This window comes from Schistocerca serialis, chromosome 3, assembly GCF_023864345.2.
Source record: "Schistocerca serialis cubense isolate TAMUIC-IGC-003099 chromosome 3, iqSchSeri2.2, whole genome shotgun sequence".
NCBI lineage: Eukaryota > Metazoa > Arthropoda > Insecta > Orthoptera > Acrididae > Schistocerca > Schistocerca serialis.
Genome location: NC_064640.1, coordinates 1,969,217 through 1,993,873, shown reverse-complemented (window position 1 = coordinate 1,993,873; position 24,657 = coordinate 1,969,217). Strand labels below are relative to the sequence as shown.

Here is a 24,657-nt window from a genome sequence, read left to right as displayed (position 1 = left end):
CAGGGCCATCTTAAAAATATTAAATGATGTTGTCCATAAGGGAATTGTATTTGCCATGTTGGTTATTCAGGACTACCTCTATTCCTGGCCTCTTCATGAGGGTGGTGGTGGTGATGATGATGATGATGATGATGATGATGATGATGATGATGATGATGATGATGATGATGGTTTGTGGGGCACTCAACATAATGGTCATCAGCACCCGTACAAGTTTCCAATCTTTCCAGTTCCAATCTCGTCACTTGTAGAGTGATGATGAGGACAACACAAACACCTAGATCCCGGGTGGAGAAAATTCCCGAACTGCCTGGGAATCGATCCAGAGGTAGCAGCGCTAGCCAATAGACCACCAGCTGCGGACTTCATTGAGGTTGGTAACTTGGCAGTGAAGATCAGATGTCAATGTATGATGGTGCACCATAGTTGATGTCCGCATGCATTCTGTAGTGGTGATAGATATGTTTTGAGTGACTGTTTAAGAATCATTTGCAAGCAAATGAGGTTATCATAGATATGTACAAGGTCCTGTCTATTATAAACGGATGTACCAAATCTAGGTATTATATGTCGAAACTTGAGTTAACAGGTCACATCTTAATGTTAGACTTGGTCAGATTTTGAATGATTTGCTGCACATCACTACCAAAGGGGCTATTTCCAGACAGATTCAGATATGCTATTCTCAGGCCTGTTTATAAGAAAGGTAATGAGACTGCTTACCTCCTTGAAGGAGGTAAATAGTTGTGTCTGCCAGAACCATGGAACACAACTCTCTCAAAATAAGATACTTATCTGAATTTGGATATCAGAAGAGTGTCTCAACAGAACATACAATTTTTCAATTCACGAATCAAATAATACAAAATTTGAATTACAAAATAAAATTTTGCCAACTGGTATCTTCTGTGAGTTGTCAAAAGCATGTGATTGTTTAGGTCATATTATTTTCATGGAGAAGTTATTGAGGTATCAGTGATGTTGCTGGTAACTAGTATTTGCATTTTGTATCTAAAAGGATAAAGAGTGTTGCGCTAAGAAACTCGGAGAGTGTACACAATGAAACAGACCTTCACAGTGGGTTAGAATCACTGCAAGTGATCAGTATTATGTCCACTTGTTTTTATTATATATAAATGATCTGAAAGAGTGGTTCACCTGTAAAGAAGTCCGCTTATAGGATGGTGGTGTGACTTATTCTTGAGTACTGCTCAAGTGTTTGGGATCTGTACCAGGCCCGATTGAAGGAAGAAATCGAAGCAATTTAGAGGCTAGCTGCTAGATTTGTTACCGTTAGGTTCGAACGACACATGTTACGGAGATGCTTCAGGAACTCAAAAAAGCTGACTGCTGAACAATTCTACTGCTGCCATCATACATTGTGCGCAAGGACTGTGAAGAAAGATACGAGAAATTGGGGCTCGTACAGAGGCATATAGATAGTCATTTTTCCCTTGCTCTATTTGCGAGTGGAACAGGAAAGGAAATGAAGTGACTGGTAGTGGTACAGGGTACCTTCCACCACGCACCGTACAGTGGCTTGTGGAGTATCTGTGCAGATGTGGATGGATGAGTGATAGTTCTCTTTGCTGGTGGTAGGAATGTAATAGTCAAGCCTAACATGTGAAAATGTAAAGAACACGTTCTTGAAAATTAATAATGCATTCTACGCAAATCGACTGTCACTGAATTCGGATAAAACACGAGGCGTGCAATTCGGCACTGCACGAGGCCTGTCCACACTATTATACACTGAGGTGAGAAAAATCATTGGATACCTCCTAACATCAGTCAACCTCCATTTACCGAGCATAGCACAGCAACTCGGTGTGGCACGGATTCGACAAGTCTTTGGAAGTTTTCTGCAGAAATATTGAGCCGTGCTGCCTCTATAGTCATCCGTAATTGTGAAAGTGTTGCCGGTGCAGAATTTTGCGCACGAACTGACCCCCTCAATTATATCCCGTAAATGTTCGATAAGATTCGTATCGGATGATCCGGGTGGCCATATCTTTTGCCTGAATTATCCAGAATGTTCTTCAAACCAATTGCGAACAATTGTGCCCTAATGGCAGGTGTATTGTCATGGGAACATGACAATTTCCAGTTAATGATCAGTTCGGTTGGACCAGAGGACCCAGTCCATGCCGTATAAACACAGCCCACACCACTATGAACCCACCACCAGCTTGCACAGTGCCTTGTTGACAACTTGGGTCCACGACTTTGTCATATCTGCACCACACTCGAACCCTCCTATCAGCTTGTAACAACTACAATTGGGAGTCATCTGACGAGACCACAGTTTTGAGTTGCCTAGGTTGCAACTGCTGTGATCACGAGTGTAGTAGAAGCACTGCAGGCGATGTGCTGTTAGCAAAGGCACTCACATTGGTCATCTGCCGTCATAGCCCATTAATGCCAAATTTTGCAGTACTGTCCTGACAGATATGTTTGTTGTACATCCCACATTGATTTCTGCGGTTATTTCACACAGTTCTGCTTGTCTGTCAGCTACCCAAACACCACTGCTCTTGTTCATTAAGTGAAGGCTGTCAGCCACTGCATTGTCTGTTGTGAGAGGTAATGCCTGAAATGTGGTATTCTCAGCACACTCTTGACATGATGGCTGTCAGCATATTGAATTCCCTAACGATTTCCAGAATGGACTGTCTCATATGCCTAGCTCCAACTAGCATTCCTCATTCAAAGTCTAAACTCTGATAATTCTTGTTGTGTGATCATAATCACATCAAACTTTTTCACATGAATCACCTGAGTATAAGGGACAGCTCCACCAATGCATCACTTGTGTACCTTGTGTATATGGTAGTACCACAATCTTTATATGTGCATATCACTATCCCATGACTTCTGTCACCTCAGTGTAAATAATGCATGAGGGTACATCGATAAATGAAATGGAATATTCTAAACCCCAAGGTTTTTGTATTAATAAGATCTTACCCTGGGAGTCACATGTTAAAGATTTTTTAAAGTCTTTGCTCTGCAATTTTTGTGCTAAGGACATCAGGTTTTGGAGATGAAAATGCAAAGAACTTTGATTAATTTTCCTATTTGCGTTTGCTAATGTCTGATGGTATCAAATTCTGAGGTAACTCATTTTCGGGGTAAAAAGTGTTTGTTGCTCAGAAGTATTTAATAAGGATTATGTGTGGTGTCCACTCTAGAATGTCTTGTAGACAACTGTTTAAACAGTTGTGCACACTGACAGAAAAGTCTATAACATTTGCACTGTCATGAAGTTTGCTATCAAAAAGCACAGTTTGAAAAAAACTGTAACATCCATAAGTATAATAGTCTTAGTGTGACACAGAAAGGGGTGATGTATTCAGCAATAAAACTTTTTGGCAATCTACCAAGTGATGTAAAGAATTAAATGGATACTAAAATTAATTTCAAACACAAACTGAAATCAAATCTGTTTGAAACTCCTTCCTCCTTCTACTCTATAGAATATATAAGAACATGATTTTTTTGTGTGTGTGTGTGTGTGTGTGTGTGTGTGTGTGTGTGTGTGTGTGTGAGAGAGAGAGAGAGAGAGAGAGAGAGAGAGAGAGAGAGAGAGAGAGAGAGAGAGTTAAGTATAAAAATATATAAATCCATGTATACAGGAAAAAAATGAGTAAGTAAAAAACTGAAGAAAACATGTAAATGGTTAGCATGTTACCATATTTTCAACTGGTGAGCTGTACTATAATTTTAAAACTGACTTGTTCCATATATAGTGAGGGGCTACAGTTACGATCCATGGAATCTGCATATAACTAACTAGTGTGAAAACAATTACCTTCATTTATGAGTCCTAGAGTCTTGGAAAGTCTGTGACCCCCATGTCATATAAAGGGGGTCGACAAAAATATGAAAACTCCAAACACACGACACGTTACCGTGCTTAATGCGATGTAGGAGACCCATTGGCATTCTAAACAACTTCCACTCATCTCAGGATGGATAAATGCAGGTCCTTTATGGTTTTCAAGGGAATCTTATACCATTCTTCCTACAAAATAGTGGCAAGTTCAGGTAACAGTGATGGAGATGGATAGTAACTACACACCCTTCTGTTCAAACCAGACCACAATGGTTGAATAAAATCATGATCGGGTGACTGTAGTGACTGGGGGAAATGCAACATTTCATCCTCATAAAAACAAATCCTGGATAATGTGAGCTGTGTGAACAGGGGCCCTGTTGTCTTGGAACGTAGCGTGACTATTGGGAAACATTGTACTGTGGGATGGATCTAATCAGCCAAAATGGTTACATTGCCCTAGGCAGTAATGTGACCTTGCAGAGTACTCGTGGGTCCCACGGAATACTGTGATACGGCTTCCCAGATCGTCACCGAATCCCCACCACATTTCGCTCTTGGGAGGTTGGCCAGAAGTTGGAAACAGTATGAACCGAGTATTGTACAGCCAAATGACTTTCTTCCATTGCTCTATAGTTCAGTATGGGTTCGGTACCACAGTTTGCAGTTGGCATCACTGACGAGCAGTTTTGGAATTCTACCTCGTCCTGCAACTCTCAGCTTACGTAGCTTTCTTTGCACTGTTTTCATACTGAGAGGGTTCACGAGTGCGACATTCAGTTCTGCAGTGACTCTTGCTGCTGTCGTCGTCTTATTTTTTGGGACTGTTTTCTACAGTGACCGTCTGTCGTGATCACTTGACATACACTTTTGTTTGCATAGCGATTTAGCGCACAATTTCCACTTTCCCTGTATGTGGCATAAATCTTTGATACTGTACCTCTTGAAAAACCAAAAACTTCAACTATCTTGGGTACTTGCACCCACCATACAAACACCAATAACTTGCCCATGTTTGAATTGGTTTAGCTCTAACATAATGCACAGAGTAGTGTTCTGATCACAACTGACACTTGCAACGTATTGAGGGCATTGCACAGGTGCCGTTTATGGCCAAATACAACAGAGCAACCTGGAAGCTTGGCTAGCATCTGCATTTATGTTCAAGCATGCATTTCTTGTAGCGTTTACATATTTTTGTCTAACCCTGTACCTCTTTGCTTTTACAGCAGTTGTTGGAAATTACCTTGCCATACGACACAGGCTTTTGTGGCCAGTATTTACATCCCTTTTGATTTTAGTTACATGAGCATTTTGCCATGTTGTAAGGCATGTTGCTGTGCCTGTCATCTCTTATCCGGTGTTAGGAGATTAAAAGCTGGGCACAGTAGTGTGTCTTAGACCACGATCTAATGGACATATAACTTAATTCGGCAATGACCTTACCCTTTCGTATGGCTTGTAATGATTTCTTCCACGAGGAATTTCCACTAGTGTGTAATGCTTACACTGTGCCATCCTAATACACTATATTTTGACTGATGATTTTGTATTTTTTAGTGACAGGAAAACTTTTGGGTTGTCCAAATATGTGCCCTTTTTTGTCTCATTGAGACACATGAAAGATTGTTGTCTTTTAGTCCCTCTCATAGTTGTGAAAGTGATATACTGTGTTGCAGAGTAGGTATATATCAATTTTTGAATAGCTACTAACCAGCAGTTTAACATTTTTATTGTTGTAGACATATGTTTATTTTTTGGTCTAAATGTTATTCCAGCAAATATTCTTTGTTTTGTGCCTAGTAGTATGTTTTGTACCTAGTAGTATGTTTTGTTTGAGTTGCTTTAGTAGTCTTTTTTTACAGTACTTGTAGCATTAACCACCATATTTTGTATTTTTCTCTTTTTGATTTTTTCCATTAAATAAATATTGGCAATTCTGTGTCATTGAGTGTGTGTCAGCAATTGACTCTCAGAAATTTACTATGGTGTTTTTTCCCATCTTAGTTTTGTGGCTTAATATCCACTTGATAATGATAACCGTATTTTCAGTTGCTTTAGAAGATAGGGTGGAGCATTCGATTGGTAGTTGTTACCTTGATTTTTTTTTTATTTTGTGTGTTGTGATTGTGTGTCAGAAATTGACTGTGATGTTTTTTTCCACTGCCAGTTTTGTGGCTTAATATCCGCTTGATGATGATAACTGAATTTTCAGTTACTTTAGAAGATAGGGTGGAGCATTTTGTTTGGTAGTTTTTGCCTTGAATATTTTTATGATTTTATGTGTCATTGGAAAGTAGATGTAACCTTGCTATTATGTTTCTGTTTTGAGGGTGATTGAACTAGAACGTCTATATTACTGTTAGTTTACCATTTTGATGTTCAAGTATCTTTAGTGTAAACTGGAAGACAGTACTTTATATTCTTTTCTGTGTTACATAAAATCTTTTAATAACATATTGTTTTTTTGTGTAATCAAAACAGATTTTTTTGTAAAAAGTTTCAGGTGTATGGAAGTCTCCAAGCATGGAAAATGGGGGCATATTTTTCACTGCTGCTTGAAACAGATGCTCCACGCCTTGCCAAGCTTGGTGTAGACTTCATGTTAGATCGAATCCTGATAGAAGACATTGAACTTATTCGAATTGAATGTGAGTATTGTGGATTTTATTTATCGAAGGGAGAAAACATTGTTTAATGTAGATAATTGCAGTGGTATAACGACTTCATATATACAGATTACAATCAGCAATGGCAAATAATGAAGCAGTATACTTAAAAAGTAATAAACATGACCTGTTATATTGTTGGGGAAATAATGAGAGATGTGAAGAGAACAGAAGCTGTAAAGAATTTTATGCCAATGCATTTTGATTTTGTGCCATAAACTTACAATAATAGCAATGATAAGAGTCAGTCTGTAAACATGTACCACTTATTACTCTCCTGCTCCTATCATAGTTGTCTTTTCTCAATGTCCTTTCTTGTCTAAAATAGTCTCTACGCCATCTCATCACCCACTCTTCACAGTTTTTACTTATGAGTCTTCCTGCTACAGAGTGAAGAAATCATTTTGTATGTTGTGTGACTTACATACCTTAACACAGATTTACACTGATGGTCCAAAACATTAAAACCACCTGCTTAATAGTATGTCGCTCCATCTTTGAAACACAAGTACAGCAGTGATTCTGCATGGCGTGTATTCAACATTTTCTCGGTAAGTTTTCAGTGGTATGTGACAACAGATACCTGTGCACAGCTCACACAGTTTGGTAAATTAAAATCCTGTGGTTTGTGGGCAGGGGTCTGATGCTTGATAGTGTTCCAGATGTATTCCCATGGATCCAGTCGTGTGAATTTGGTGGCCAAGACATCAATGTGAGTTTGCTATCTTGCCCCTCAAACCACTGTAGCACCATCCTGGACTTGTTGTGACATGGACAGTTTTCCAGCTGCAATATGCCATTTCCATAGTGTGTTTCCAAACACAACCATCGACTTGGTGTAAAAAGAAATGTGAATCATCTGACCAGCCAACACATTTTCATTGATCCACAGTCCAATCTTGATGATCCCACAACTATTGCAATTGTAATTGATGATGTTTGGTCACCATGAGATCACATAGGAATTGTCTGCTGTGGAGCTCCACATTCAACAGTGTGTGTTGAACTGTATGCTCTGAAACACTTGCGCCTGCATCGGCACTAGCATCATCATTGTACTCTGTTGTCAGATTTCCAATAAGTGCCACCTATCCTGCTTTACAGAGTGAACAAGCCTCCAACCTCCATGTTACATGATGAGGCATGGACATCCAACATCATCTCACCTACTCATGGTTTCCCCATTCTGCAACCACGTTCCATAGATGCTCAGGACAGTAGCATGCGAACAACCAAACAGCTTTGCCATTTCTGAGATGCTCTTTTCTATAACAGCCTGCTATTTCTCAAAGTTGCTTATGTCAGTGAATTTCCCCATTTACATTTTGTATCATCAAGATGATTCCCCATTTGTCTATACTATGGTTATATAGATTCCTTACCATGTCACATACCCACAGAGCCACCAGGTGGCATTCACTCTCATGGTGGGCAGCGTATGCATGACGACAGATCACTACTGACAACTGGAATGGATGTCGGCAGTAGACAGACGTGGAGAGTGGCTGAGTGTACAGTTTTCACACACACACACACACACACACACACACACACACACACACACACACAGAGAGAGAGAGAGAGAGAGAGAGAGAGAGAGAGAGAGAGAGTGCGTGTTCTCTCTCAGCTCTGCAGCCCAACTGGAACGAGAGCAGGTATTCTGGCTGGAGTGGGTGGTTAGATCATGGAAGAAACATGAGGTCAGAAGGTGTGTGAATAGCAAGGGAAGGAAGTAAGAAATATTTACAACATGTAGGTGAGCTGGCTGGCACCTACTCCCATCTAGGGTGCTAGAGGGCTGAGTTGGAGGCCACTACATAAACTATGGAGAAAATAGTACTAAGTTAGCAGCTGAGAAATCCATACTAAGAGAGAGGTATAAAGAAAGGTAGATATGGTTGACTAAGATGGAATAAAAAGTTTTCCATAAATTTTGAGAGGCTGGTGTGGAGGGAGGAGGGTGAAAAAGGATGAGAACAGATAAGAGGCAGGTGAAGCTTGGGCCATGGGGAAATAAAAGCCAGTCAATTGTGGGAGCAAATATTATATTAAAGGGAGGGTTTCGTCCTGGAAAAATCCTTAAGGCTAGTTGTGCTGAAGGTAAATCCAGAAAGCATGTATATTGAAGCAGCTGTTGAAGTTAGTCAGATTGTGCTGAGCAGCATGCTCTATGTCCTGGAGGCCTTGTTGCAATTGGCTACCATTTACCTACAACCACTGATCTGTGCGGTAAATTGATTCACTGTTAGTAATACTTAATTGCTGCAGGTGCACAAACCTGTTACTACACATTCGCAAATCATTCTGTGGAGTAAAAGAAATTATTCTGTTGGGTAGAAGAAATTATTCTATGGAGTGGAAGAACTTATCAAGCAGCTATGATTTCAATTTGTCTTGGAAGTTAATTTTATTATCCACCAAATTCTTTGCATCACTTGATAGATTATCAAAGATTTTTGTGGCTGAATACCTCACTCCATTTTGGGCCAAAGTAAGACTCAGTAATGGATAGTGGGAATAATTTCTCCTTTATGCTTATGAATGTTGCTGCTGCTATCAAACTGTGCTTGTTGATGACAGACTTCATAAGGGAGTAAATTTGCTGTAAGACTTTATCAGTATAATCAAATGTTTAAAGAGCTGCCTGAAAGAACTTTGAGATTAGACATTACACATTATCCTTATTACATTCTTCCGTGCAAGAAATTATTTTTACCTTGGTGATGAGCTACCCCATAATATTTAGTGAATGAAAATAGTAAAAGTAGTCAACTTTTTGGACTTTTCATCTCCCAAATCTGATATTAAGCATAACACAAACGTTTCAGAGCTTTGATATTTAAGATAATCCATAACATGTGACTTCCAGATCAGGAGCTTACCGGAATAAACATCTAAGAGTGTAGATGGTCTGTTTCATTTATTGATGCATCCTAATGCATTATTTGTAACGGTGGGCCCAGGCCATGTGCAGTACTGAATTGCATGTACTGTGTTTTATCTAAGTTGAGTTACAGTCCATTTGGAGAGAACTATTTCTTGATTCTCAAGAAAATATTCTATACATTTTCATGCATTGGTGTTACAAAATTATGTTTTATTATTATATTTCCATCATCAGCAAAGAGACCTATGTCTGCTTCTTCGATATATGATGGATGATCATTTATATGCAATAAAAACAAGAGTGGACAATATATCACTCTTTGCAGTACACCTGTAGTGATTCTTTCCCAATGTTAAGATACTGTATCATGTTGTACACTCCTTGAGCTTCTTAATGCAACACATTGCATCCATTTAGTTAGGTTGGGTGGAAACTAGTTACCAGCAAGATCCCTGGTACCTCAATAACTTGTCTAGGAAAATATTATGGATTAAATAGTCACATTCTTCTGAGAGCTCACATTTTGTATGATCTGATTTGTGAATTGAAAAATAATGTATTCTGTAGACCCTGCTAAAATACAAATTGAGACAGACTAAATATCTTATTATATGAGAGGTGTGTTATGGTTCTTGCACAAACAGTTTTTCCCATTACATTGAAGGAGGAGGTGAGTAGTGAGACTGTTCAGTAATTATTAGTATCTGTCTTACTACCATTCTGATAAAGTGGTCTGACAATAACACATTCCAGTCTGTCTGGAAATATCCCCTCTGGTAGCGATGTCATGTGTTTCATATGTGACTGAAAATATTGCGTATAAAGATTGACTCAAAAGTCCGTTAACATTTGAAAATTCAGTACTTCATGGAATAATGTAAGTGGACAGGTAAAAGTTGACACACATGTTTGAAATGACATGGCGTTTTATTGAAGCAAAAAAAAAAAAAAAAAAAAAAAAAAAAAGGTGCAAAATAACCAAGAGATGGCACTTCATATGATACAAAAGCAATATGTAGCAAAACAATTGATTTTTAGCAAAAACAATGTTCTTTATAACAAATGCTCAACATGTCGTTTGTCATTCATTAACAATACCTGTAGTTGAGGGACAGTGTTGCGCACAGCACTGTACCGCATATCAGTAAGTATGGTGAGAAATTGCCATTGGATGTTGTCTTTTAGCATCCCTAATGAGGTCGGACAATTGTGGTAGACATGCAACTTCAGATAACCCCACAACCAATAATCACGCAGATTGAGGTCTGGGAACCGGCGAGGCCAAGCGTGACAGAAGTGGTGACCCAGCATGCGATTCTTGCCAAACAATGTAAGCGAGAAATATCTCTCGTGTGTTGCAATATGGGGTGGAGCACCATCCTGCTTAAAAGTCGTACCTTCCAGCAGGTGTTTATCATCCAGGCCAGGGATGATGCAATTCTGTAACATATCTGTGTACTTTGCCCTCATCATGCTGACAGTTTGAAAAAGCGGCACCCTGCATTTCTTCAAAGGAAAAGGGTCCGATTATGATCGATTTGGTAAATCCACACTACTCCGTGACTTGCTCATCGTGCAGTGGAGTTTCCGAGACAGTTCTAGGATTTGCGGCAGCCCAAGTTCTGCAGTTGCAGCTGTTGACAGACCCTTGCAGTGTGAAATAAGCTTTGTCGGTCTGCAACACATTAGACAATCAATCATCATCTTCCTCATTTTTCATAGTACCCATACTGCAAATTCTCTCTGCGTCACAAAATCAGTGGCTGACAGTCCACGATGACACTAGATTTTGTACAGATAGCATTGGAAGGCACACCTTAGTGCTTTCCAAGCTTTGGTGTGTGGCATACTGGTGTGACATAAATTTCATATGTGCTTTTCTGTCTAAGAGGTTAAATCTCACATTTTTGTAAGTGTAAATTCATTCAGTATGTAGCACAATAGTTAATTGGCCATTTGTTTTGTTTTGAAGACAAGGGCCCAGTCATTTAGTAAGCCAGTCAGCCAGGCTCCATATCTTGGCTGATACAAATCTACAGAGCAGCAAGTCAAGTGTTTATCTTCTCCTGTCTTTTCCTCATTGTGTATTTCTAAAATTTAATGCGTGTTTCTGTTTAAGAGGTGTAAGCTCGCATTTTATAAGTGTAAATTTGCGCAGTTTGTAGCACAGTTTCCATTTCTTCTGAACAGCCAACTACACAGCACACAGAGGCATCAGCATCCATCGGTGACAAATCAGGAGGGTAGCAAGTTGCATATATCGGATTCTGTCTGCTTTTATAGTTTACTCTTCAGTTAGTTTTTCTAGGATGGGTAGGATGTGTGGATGCAGGAGAAGCTGACCACAGTTTGCAAACAGCTGAATGCACTTTCGGCTACGGTTAGTCGCCTTCAGGCAGCTGCCTCGGGTTGTAGCAGTGGCGGAGAATCTGGCGCATCGCACGGGACACCTCGGGTGTCATTTGTTTCACCTATGGGCTCTACTACTGAAGCACCTCCGAGTGTACCTGAAGCAGAGGATCTGCCCTCACAGCAGAGTGAGTGGCAGGTAGTAATGCATTCGAATCACTTGAAGCAGAGGGCCAGTGTGGATGCTGGTCATCTGGCTTTGCCCATTCACCCTGTGAGTGGACAGGTGGCCGCTGCTTCAGCTGGGTCCGAGCGGGTGGACGAGGGGAGGGGTTTTCTAGTTATCGGGAGCTCCAACATTAGGCGCATTATGAAGCTCCTTAGGCAGGTAGTGTTCACAGTTGAAAAGAAAGTGAACGTGCACTTAGTATGTCTACCAGCCTCATCAGAGATGTGGAGGTGGCCTCGCCAGCAGCTATCGAGTGTGCGGTATGCAGTTATCTGCAAATTTTGGCACACATTGACACCGACATTACCTGTCACAGGGGTTCTGAGGTCATCGTCAGTTCGTACAGGAGGCTGACAGAAGTGGGGAAGGATGCTGGCCTCACACGTGGGGTGCAAGCAGAGTTCACAGTTTGCAGCATTGTTCCCAGAGTCGATTGGGGTCCTTTGGTTTGGAACCGAATGGACGGTCTCGACCGAAGGATTCGTTGTCTCTCTGGCAGTCTTGGCTGCAGGTTTCTAGACCTATGTTATCAGTTGGAGATTTGTAGGACTCCCCGTGATATGTCAGGGGTGCACTTCACAAAGGAAGCAGCTACTTGGGCATCAGAGTATTTGTGGGGTGCACATGAGGGTTTTTTGGCTAGGCTGTAGAAGACATTCAGAGTAAAGACCCTTTGACTCAAAAGTTTTTTCAGTAAATTGTCGAAGTATTTGTAACAAAGTTTTTGAATTTACTGCCCTCTAGGAAAATTCTCATGCTCAAATTATTCTCAGGACCGACAGCTGGCAGAAACCCAAAGTGGAAAGCTCTGAGATATTTAGCAAGTCGTGGAACGTATGTCAGAAAGACAGATTAGAGGCCATAGGAGCGGGAGTGTTCATTGCAGTTGACAAAAACGTTGCCTCTATTGAGGTAAAAGTTGAGTGTGTCAGTGAAGTCGTCTGGTCATGTATAACAAGTGTAGGTGAAACAAAGTTAACTGTTGGATGTCTTTACTGGCCACCTGATTCCTTTGTATCAGTTTTACGGTCATTGAAAGAAAGTCTACAGTCAGTAATGTGTAAATACCCAGATTATGCAATACTAGTTGGATGTGACTTTAACCTACTTTATAAACTGGGTTGTGTATGGATTCATTACAGGGGGTACAGACACACAGTCATGTGAAGTACTTTTGAGAACATTTTCTGAAAACTGTAGTGAACAGCTAGTTGAGTAGCGCCCACATAGTGGAAATATCTTAGACCTCGTAGCTACAAGTAGGCTGAACCTTATCGATAACATTAGTATAGAAACAGGGATCAGCAATCGTGATGTCATTATGAAAGTTAATAAATCAGTTAAGAAGGCTAGGAGAGTGTGTCTGTTAGAAAAGGCAAATAAGCAGTTCTTACCATCTCATTTAGACAGTGAATTAACATCACTTAGTTTCAATAAAATGGCCACAGAGGAATTATGGGCAAAGTTTAAGCCAATTATAAATCACGGTCTTGAGAATTATGTGCCTACTATGTGGATTAACGATGGAAAAGGCACACGATTAATTATAAGATTCAGATAATGCTGAGGAAGCATAGGTTCTTGCACTCTCTCGGTTCGTAAGAGAACGCACAAATGATGACAAGTAAAGGTTAATAGAGATTCGTGCATCTGTGAAAAGATATGCGCTCAAAGTGCTGGGAGCAACAATAGTACTAACACCGAGCTCTTGGTCGTGCCCCGACATCTGTCCTGCACTCCGAGAGGAGCTCAGTCAGATAACCCCCGAAAGGGCACCGACCCTCTTCCTGAGCTGGTCCCGCAAAAAACAGAAAGGGCTGTGATGGCAACGGAAAAGGTGGTGACGACGACGGGTCCACGGCAGGCACCAGGTCGAGCACCAGGGAGTTGAGCTGCTGTGGCAGTGAAGGTGATGGGTCCAGCTCCATTGGTTCTGCAGGCAGTGCTGAAGAGGTCCCCAGCTGCAGCTGCACCGGCTGCAAAATCCCATTAGGATGCGAATCTGGGGACAGAAAATCTATGGAAGAAACTTGCAATGGATAAGCACGAATATGGTTCTGATGGTGGTGCAGCAATCCAGCAGGACCTTGAATTAAATATATGCAAGCACCCAAATTTCAAAGAATCATTCCTCTCTTCCAGCACGTGACATGACCAAAAACTCTGAAAAGAATAGAATCATTAGGCGGAAAGAAATGTTTGCAGAGCGAGGGAGGCGCTGTGTGCTGTGGTGGGTGCAGCAACTGGAGCAGAGTACGACGGTGTCAGCCGTAGAGAAACTCCACCGGCAGTGGACCGTCTCGGGGTTTGGAGCAGTACGTTGCGTGAAAGAGCGTCAGCACTTGCTCCCTTTTGTTGGAGACACGTAGTTTGTTCATCTGTTGCTTGAACGTATGCACAAATTGTTCAGCTTCTCCATTCAACTGGGGATGAAACGGAACACTGGTGTGAGTGATACCATTGGCTGCACAAAACTGTTCAAAATCCTGAGCTGTAAACTGTGGTCTGTTGTCTGTAATTAGCACTTTGGGCAAACCTTCCAAGCAAAAAATAGATGGCAAACTGCAAATAGTACTACACAATGTAGTAGAGTTCGTGGGCACAACAATAATCCAACTAGTGTTGCAAAAGGGACCAGAAAAGTCAATGTGCACTCATTGCCACAGCAATTTAGACTTTGGCTGTGCTGAAAACGTTTGCGTTGGTGTCGATACATTTTCAGCACAAGTGTGACACTGTGACATCACCTGTTCAACATGGGCGCCCTTGTCCAGCCAAGTACAGTGCTAACTTGCTAACTATTTTGTGCATAAAATTTCGCAATGTCCTTGGTGCAGCAATTGCAACACATCTTTTTGCAATGTTTTAGGAATAAGCACTTGAAATTGTCCAGAGTCATTTTGCAATAAAATCACACCATGCTGGATGGAGAGGCTATGCTGACAAACAAAATATTGATGCACGAAAGAATTCTGAATGTTTTTCACTGATCGAGGCCATGCAGTATGGATGTAATGCAACAAAAGGTTCGAGTCAGGGTCTGCTTCTGTAGCCTGTGCAATTTTCGTATAGCGCAGTGGAAAAGTCTGTAGAAGTTCAGTGTCCTGTGAATCGGCCTTACAAGATGTGGCAATAGCATCGAATTCAGAATCAGGGCCAACAGGAAGGCGAGAAAGGACATCAGCATTTGCATGCCTTGATGTGAACTGGGACGATATTTCGTACTGATACTGTAACAATAACAAAGCCCAACATTGCCGAGTGCGGTGGAACACGTTTGGACAGGTGAAACAGAGACTGAAGTAGGTAATGGTCCATCACTAGGTAAAACTTTCAACCAAACATAATGGTGAAACATTGTGATGCCATAGATAATAGCAAGCGCTTCCTTCTTCATTTGGGAGTAGTTACATTGAGTCTTGGTCATAACTTGGAAGCGAAAGCAATTGGCCTGTCCTGTGAACCCAAGTCTGTGCAAGAGCACAGCTCTGATTCTGTACGAAGAAGCGTCCACTGCCAAAACCTCAGGCTTAGTGGGATCAAAATTAAGAAGGTATTTGACCCTCAACAATGGAATGCATCCTGACAGTCTTTGATCCAAACAAAAGGCACATTCTTCTGACACAAACAATGCAATGGAGCCACGAACTGAGCTGTGTTGGGTATAAACCAGATATATTATATCAACTTCTCAAGAACTGACTGCAATTCTGTCATGTTCCATGTTTCAGGGAGGTCCTGGATGGTCAGCAAATGTGAGTGAAAGGGATGAACACCTTGGCTATTAAGAACATGGCCTAAGTACTGAATTTAAGTCTGAGAAAAGGCACATTTGTCCAGGTGACACTTCATATCTGCACCTGAAAGCACTTGAAAAAGCATACAAAAGTTACAGATATTTTCCTCCGGTGTATGTCCTGATACCACAATATCATCCAAGTAATTTGAACACAACAAAAGTTTTGCAGTAAGGTGTTCTAAGTAGCGTCAGAACGTGGCAGGCACAGAAGTGCTGCCAAAGGGTAAGTGCAAAAATTTGGACAACCCTAAATGTTTGTTGACCACAAACACTTTCTGAGATTCCTCGTCTAGTGGAATTTGCAAATACCCATTACGTAAGTCAGTTTTTGAAAAATAGTGGACTGTACTGAGCCTATCCGTTACTTCCTCAGCGCAAGGCAATAGATAAGTATCAATTATGGATTGTGAATTCACAGTGAATTTAAAGTTAACTCAAAGACAAAGCCTTCCACCAGACTTTGGTAAGATTACTAAGGGAGCAGCCCATTCACTAGCCTGGATAGGAGCAATGAAGAAGGTATGAGCATATCATTCATCTATTAAGGAGACCACATATAGGATACTACTGCGACCTGTTCTTGAGTACTGCTCAAGTGTTTGGGATCCATACCAGTTTGTATTAAAGGAAGGCATCGAAGCAATTCAGAGGCGGACTGCTGGATTTGTTACTGGTGGGTTCGAACAACACGCAAGTGTTATGGAGAGGCTTTGGGAACTCAAATGGGAATCCCTGGAGGGAAGACAACATTCTTTTCGAGGAACACTACTGAGAAAATTTAGGGAACTGGCATTTGAAGCTGACTGCAGAACGATTTTGCTGCCTCCAGCATACACTGTGCATATTCTTGAGGGGGAAAAAACCCTGTTTCACAAAGCACTTAGCATCCAGCGCACGTCAGTCTATCTATTATTCATACGATTTTGAAACACACCCCTGCTGGTTTTTGGACATTTTTTAACACATTCTAAGGTGATTTCTGAATGAATTATAAGTTGATTTTTGAATGCGTGCATAGTGTACGTGATGTCTCTGCCAGGGGAATCCTCGTCGCAGCTTGAAATTAACTTTCCTGCAAACAAAACGGGACAGGGCTATACGAGCTGAGCGGAATAAAGCCGAACCGGTGAATGCCAACTGTTACTTGTTTGTGGTTGATTCGGTTTGCAAATGTTCAGCGTTGTCATAATTACTAACGAAATCCATAGGTTCAGACTATCAGAGTGGAAATAAACGACTAACAGGAATAACAGGTAAGGAAGATTATGTATTTTCTCGGTGTATTCAAGAAAGTGAAATCCTGACAGAAAATTTTTGGCCAGATCCCTACACTAGACAGAGCCAGTTGTAGTCCCCAGCTAGCAGCCGCTTAAGTTCCATTCTCGGACTAGCACGGAAAATGCATTGTACGAACACATAACACCGCCTAACCGGAGAATAATCGCTGGATAACTAAACCGGTGATTGTGACAGGGTTAATAAAGCTACCTGGAGAATGAGTTTTGACAGTGGTAGGAATAGTTACAGAAGTAGTGATGACCAGATTGTTTGTTAGAATGAGGTCAAAATGGCTCTAAGCACTATGTGATTTGACATCTGAGGTCATCAGTCCCCTAGACTTAGAACTACTTAAACCTAACTAACCTAAGGACATCACACACATCCATGCCCGAGGCAGGAGTCAAAGCTGCGACCGTAGCAGCAGTGTGGTTCCAGACTGAAGCACCTAGAACCGCTTGGCCATAGCAGCCGGCTGTTCGAATGAGGAAGGAGAAGAAGTGGGGACATCACACAAACTATAGAAGAACATGACTATTCCAAATTTATACAAAAACTTCGTTCTACCACTTTTTAGTCTTGTGCGTGAGAGACTGGAGAATATGAATGAAATGTGAAACTATTTCCTAACATAAAGCATTTTGATTGTAGTAGGCCAAATAGGTATTTCGTATTGCTACTTCGTGAATTATATTGTCGTACTATAAAAATGATCATTTATTGCCAAAACAGTTGTGTGTGTTACAATTGCTGCAATATTATTAAGGTCTATTTTGTTTTATCCACCACACAGTGACAAAATAGATGTAATCAGATCGAGAAACCACACCAGCTTGGGTGATATTTGTATTAACAGACAACGACATTTCGATTTTTCATGTAGCAAAACGTTTGATGAACTTTGATGAGGTAATAGTTCTTTCGCAGAAAGGAAACCACGTCATGTAAAGCCGTTGCAAGGTTAGAGAGAAAAATCAGTAGGACCTAAGGATTGAAGAAATGTGTACTGCTTTCCCTATCACTTGTCTTCACTGGTTTTAGGTATCCTATATTTAATTTTATGTCACACAGAAAGCAAGTTATTAGCTAACAGAAAGAAAGTTATTAGCTAATAGGCAATAAAGAGTCCAGATTTTCTGAAGAGTTCTTGTTCTCCCGATTACAAATAATACCGTCCAGTATTAATTGTGGTCTCCCCCCCCCCCCCCTCCCTCTCACTTCACATGACCCGTGATTACATTTAGTGATTTTTCTGTTTCCTCTTCGTTTACTGCTCTCACGTCAAATGAAAACAAGACGGATTTCTGTGGCTGGGAGCGATCAAGTGAATTAAAATACATTCACATAATCACGGAAGGCTAAAATCTTCTTCTTCTTCTTCTTCTTCTTCTTCTTCTTGCATTACGGCCTCTGTAAGACCACAGGTAGCCCATCCACGCACTGCATTTTCCTCTTCTTCTCCCAGAACCTCTTCATTCTTTCTCTTCTTCTCTCCCGCTCTTCTTCCGAGATCCTCAGTTTCCGTTTCTCCTGTCTGCTCCACTGGTGACACTCTAATCTTTTCCTGTATTCTTCTCTGTCATTGATCTCCGGCACATTGGTCGGTGTATATTTGTTGCTCCAATTTTCCTTTCCTTCAACCTTGATCCCCAATTCCAACCAGTCCTTCCGAAGTTCAACAATCCACTTGATTCCTGTCTTTCCCCTTGTCCTCCCTGTTATTTTCCACACTCTCTTCGTCATTCTGTCCAAGGCTAAAATATGGTACTAGTTTCAGATTTTATTTTATTTCCACCTTCTGACAGTCAAGCATTACTCACCTTGCAGAACAATGAAGTTATTTTTGTCAGTTTGCTAAAGAAATTTGGCTTTTATTAAGCTTTCCTGCTGAGGCAGTTAATTTATTTGAAAAGACGTATTTAATTCCACACTATTGGCTACCTTCAACTGTTCGCTACATTTTAAGTGCACGTTTTCATCTTCTAGCACATATGGCATTATGCCATAATGAAGAACCAAACACGAGATGATACAGTACTGGTATTGCAAGAAAATTTACATCCCAAAAACCACACCGAAAAGCTTAATATCAGGTCGAGGCCTACGTCATTGGGAATCTGGACATACGAATGTGCACTTTAAGGCGAACTATGCATTTTAGTATGGTTCACTAAATTTTGACGCTCTTGGAGTATCCTCTGATGTCTTGTTTCTTTTATGACATAATGTAGGAAAGATCTTTTAATGTTTTATACGTACGAACATACGGGCTTCCTACATCACTGTAGCTGTGCAAGTGCGGTGACAACTCTTATCTGGCGCTCTCTGGCAAATGCTGAAATGAATCTATTTCTACAGGTCGCGGGAAAATATTGCGAATTGTGGTTCGAAAAGCGTTATTTGCAGAGTAAATTTCCTTTTACGCAAGATGAACTATGTGCGAGAATGTACAATGAATTTCTTAAATCACAGAGTGTTTACTCTCATTTAAAAATCAGCTCTTTGATGACGAGCCATTTAGAAGAATTTCGAGACCAGAAGATGAGAGATGTATGTCAGTATTAAATATTTTACTGGCGTGTTTGTGTGATGTATCTTAAAGTGTAACATGCGCTAAACAGATCAATATTATATGTGAAACCTTAGCTTCTCTTATGGCTTATTAATCTTCGAGACTAATATTATATGCGAAAGCTTTGCTTTTCTTGTAGCAACACTTTGTATATTAACTTAAACCATTTACTTTTCCTGTTGGTGGAATTCAAATTTATACTTTCGTGATATGAAAATAAACAATGTATATGTTGTTGCACATCAAAGATCTTTCCAAAACATGTTTTTTTCCCATGAGTTTTGTTTTATAAAGTACTGAGAAATTCTGCGCTGCTGTGTAACATACCCATTCAAAGAATGGATAAGTTTTACAGTTTCGATCGAAAGTATACTGTCACTTACTACGGAAAAAGTGTATTTTCACCTTGGAGAAAATGTATTTGTAACCGGGAGATCTGGGAATTTTTTTTCCTTGTCTGCATATACACCCTGAATTTCGTTTTACTTGTACATGTTATTTTAATTCCATTTGTAATCCAGAGTTTCCTTGATATGCCATACTTTATTGTTTTTGTGGGACAGCAGCTGTTAAAGATTGATGGAAACCTATTTATAAATACATTAAATTTGAAATTGACCTCTCTCACATTATACATATTGCTCCAGCCCACTTCCTGTAAGGCTTGTTGTAACTGCGAGCGGAACGGTTGGGGGGTTGTCGTGACGGAAACAACAACACAAACGGGAGAGGATGGATACGACCAACGAAGGACCTTACGAACAACAACAAGATTGAAACAACAGAGTCACAAGAAAACCTAACTAGACCACCACACCCACTCTTACACCAAACAAGAAAGTAAATACGCTGTCTAAGGTGAGGCAATATGTCAAGAGCCGCATGCAGAGATTAGACTGACTGGCTGAGTGAGAGGCAGGAGCTTAAATACACGATCGGGGGTGCCGCTATTTGCCACTGGAACCACGTGTTCCACTGTGGTGCCCTCACACTAAACGTGGGCCAGGAGGCGTGCGCTGCCACGGCTTATGGCGCAATGGTCCAGAAACCTCTAGGGGTCTTAGACGTCCATGCCGTCTGGTGCGGATTCAAATTCCGTGGCGCACTGTACCAGATGCCCCCCCCCCCCCCCTGAAACTTGCGGTAATGGCAGAAACGCTCCGGACGGTGCCAAGGTGGGCGGCAGTGGGAACAAGAGCCAGGCTCATTAACCGCCAGTGGTGGGGAGGAAGGGACGCCCGAGGTATCCATGATCGACGACCCAGAGTCCAGGGTGGGGGAGGGAGCTGCTGATCTACCTGGGGGCAGGGAGGGCCGGTGTCAGGCCCATGGGGAGATACCAACCTGGGGCCAGGGCGGCGACTCGAGGATCACATCCGTACCCGAAGGTGGTACGGGAGGAGGCAGCGGCACGAGTCCTGCGGGGGCACGTGGACGGAGGTGATTATGATGGCGCACTCTAACCCTTTCGACAACATCTGCACGTACTTCACATGCCACCCATGGGCCGCGATGACCGTGGTGGGCATCTAACCCACCTTGCACCTGTACTCGCGGTCCCACATGGCCGTGCCGGTTGCATAATGCTGAGAGGGTCGGGTGTGGAGCGGGCGGGGGATGGCATCAGCAAATGGAGCAGGGTCCGCGGCTGTCGCCCACGAAGGAGCTCCGCTGAACTGCGTCTGTCAATTGGTGTAGTGCGATAGGTGCTCAAAAGCAGGGTGAGGGCCGACGTTGTTGGAGATGTGTTGGCTGCCTTTGTCAACTGTTGTTTAAAAGTGCAGACAAGCCTCTCCGCCGCGCCTTTGGACGAAAGGTGGAAAGGGGAGCTACGGATATATTTGATACCGTTGGCCGGACAGAAGTCATGGAAGGAGGACACCGTGAATTGGGGGCCATTATCGGATACAAATGTGTGTGGCAGGCCCTCAGTGCCGAGAACCTGGGCCAGGACTGTGAGTGTAGCCTCCGTGGTGGTGGATGCCATGCGGACGACATATGGGTATTTGGAGTAGGCATCGACGATAAGTAACCACACGGACCCCAAATGCGTGCCCACAAAATCAATATGGATGCGATCCCAGGGCTGACGAGGCACAGGTCAAGGTGCAAATGACTGAGGGGAGCTTGCCTGGTGACGCGGACACACAGTGTACCCACAGACCAGGGTGGTCAATATCGCCGTCGATGCCGGGCCAATACCCGTGCTGGCGAGTCAAAACTCTCATATGGGTCTTACCCCAGTGCCCACAGTGTAACAAACTTAGCACCCGAAGCCGCAAATCTGGAGGGACGACCAAGCGATGGGCGTCCGACTCCATGGCCAACAGAAGGATATCATCAACCACAGAGAGCCTGTGGGACAGGTGGCGCAAGGGGCTGTAATCGGACTGCATCCGACGAGTAACATAGGAGGGCCACCCGTGGACCACGTAGTGGAGAACCTGCCGCAAGATTAGGGTCGCGGCGGGTAGCCGCGGCAATGTAAGCAGCCATTAGAGGCAGACCGTCCAGTGCATACTGGCGGGCGGAATCAGTGTGAAAGCAGAGGACCTCCTGTTAGTCAAGGGCAGGATCGGGCCTGCTGGGAGCCGTGACAAAGCACCCGCGTTAGCATTGTGGGGGGTGGGCTTATAGCAGATGGTGTAAGCGTAATTTCATAAAAACAATGCCCAGCGCTGGAGACATTGAGCCGTTTGCTCTGGAAGGTGAGAGTGGAGTCCGAAAAGCATAACCAAGGGTTTATGGTCTGTCAGGAGGGTGAACTTTGCCCCAAAAAGATGGATGTGAAATTTTTGGATGGTGAACACGATCGCCAGGGCCTCCTTTTCAGTCTGGGAGTAGTTCCATTGGGCTGGGGTCAATGTCTTAGGGGCATAAGCGATGGGCTGTTTGGAGCCATCGGCATCCCAATGCGCGAGGGTGGCCCCAATGCTGTATGCCGACGCATCAGCCGCCACAACCAAGGGGCGGTCCGGAGAGAAGGGAGTAAGGCAAGGGGCGGACTGCAGCATTGCCTTTAAACGGAAAAAACCTGGTCACAGGCAGGAGTCCAATTGAAAGGTACCCCTTTGCGATGCAAGTGATGGAGGGGTTGAGCAACAGAGGCAGCCTGGGGCAAGAACTTTAAGTAATAAGTAACCTTGCCCAAAAACACCTGGAGTTCAGATAAGTCCTTGGGACGAGGAAGGGCCTCAATGGCCGCCACATTATGACCCGAAGGGCGAATGCCACCTTTGCTAAGCCAGTGTCCTGAGTATTGCGCTTCTGGTTGAAAAAAACAGCACTTGTCCAGCCGACAGCATAAACCCACGGATTGCAGAGCGTGAAATAAGGCCCTGAGATTTTGCAAATGTTCCTGGTGGGAATGCCCGGTGACCAAGATGTCATCCAGATAATTCACGCAGGTGGGGATAGGCTGTGTAAGCTGCTCCGGGAACCGCTGGAAACTGGCCGGCACCGAAGAGACACAGAATGGAAGGTGCTTGTACTTGTACAATCCAAAAGGCGTGTTGATAACCATGATGATCTGAGATTTGGCATCCAAAGGTAGCTGGTGGTATGCCTCAACCAAGTCGATCTTTGAAAAATACTCTCCCGCAGAAAGCTTGGCGAGAAGGTCTTCCTGTCGGGGAATGGGGTAAGTGTCAACGAGGGACTGAGCATTGACAGTAGTGCTGAAGTTCCCTTACAGCCAAAGGGATCCATTGGGTTTCAGTATGACCACCAATGGTGTCACCCAGGGACTGTAAGTCACAGGCTCCAGAGCGCTAGCAGCCTGGAGCTGATCAAGTTCCTGCTTAAAGGGGCTGGGCCCGGAAAAAGTGAGGCTGCGCCTCTGGCTGAAGGGATATGTGCGCCTGAAAATCGAAAGCACATTCGAGATCCGTTGCAAATGATGACGCAAAAGCGGAGCACAGATTGTCCAAGTCCTGAAAAGGAACAGCCATGGAAATGACCTTAACTTCATCGGAAATTGAAAATCCAAACAGGTGAAACGGATCCAGGCCAAAATTATGTGAAGCCGATGGATGGTTGACGACAAAGAGAGTAAGGAGCCAGGGAACATGCTTGTACGTCACCTGAACAAGGAATTGCCCACGAATGGGAATGGAACTGTCTCCGTAAGTGAGAGGGAGGTTCCTCAGAAGAGCCCAGCTGGGTACATTTTGCCATATTAATCAGGGAGACAGGCCCCAGTGTCGACCTGAAAACTGACATCCTCAGTGAAAAGGTGGAGCTTGGGGAAAAGCTTCTGCGCCGACAGGTCGTCCTGTGGGACGACCGATTGCAGAGCATGGATGGTATCTCGAGGCCCAGGAGGGGCAGTACTGGAGCGAGTTGAGTGACTACAACAAACTGATTGGATGTGGCCCTCCTTGTTACACAGCATGCAGGTTTTCCAGCGGTGGGGACAATCCACTCAAGAATGTGCAGTAAAGCACTGTGGGTAAGATGGAAGTGGGCTGTGCAACTGGTGACGAGGGGCAACTGGAGGCACCGGTGCCACCGAGACATTGGACAACGAGGAGTCTTGACGGCGCTGGCCTCTGTCAGCCGGGCCTTGTCGACATTGAGAGGGCGGAACGCGCCGTGACGCCTCTATCACTGCCACCTGCGGCCTCGCCGTAAGATGCTCATTAGCCACTTGAGCAATTTCAAAGGAGTGGGCAATGCGGAGAATCTCTTCAATGGAGGGGTTATCGAGTTTCAACACCGCAGTACAGACCTCAGGATCGGGAGCCAGCTGAACCACCACATCCCGGATTAGGGAGTCTGCATACGAAGCCTTACACTGCTGATTGGTGCATGCAAAATCGCATTGACGGCTGAGACCCTGCAAGTATGTGACCCAGGAACCATACGATTGACCAGGCTGTTTATGGTACTGGTGGAACTGCAGCCGAAAGGCGACCACATGGTAGCATTGGGAATAATAGTTGGTCAGAAAAAGGCATATTTCCTGGAAAGAGAGAGCCACAGGATCGGACAATGGTGCCAACTTGTGGAGAAGAAAGAACGTGTCTGGGGAGGCCCAA

General features: G+C 43.1%; 1 protein-coding gene across 3 annotated transcripts in view; it reads left to right on the top strand.

Moving 5' to 3' along the window:
• The window catches only part of LOC126469657 (biotin--protein ligase), a 359,191-nt gene that overhangs the window by 90,348 nt on the left and 244,186 nt on the right, over window positions 1–24,657 (top strand). For all 3 annotated transcript variants that reach the window (XM_050096793.1, XM_050096791.1, XM_050096792.1), the window contains one exon: window positions 6,336–6,486. In XM_050096793.1, coding sequence (XP_049952750.1) covers window positions 6,336–6,486 — 151 coding nt within the window. The remainder of the gene's footprint in view (window positions 1–6,335; window positions 6,487–24,657) is intronic.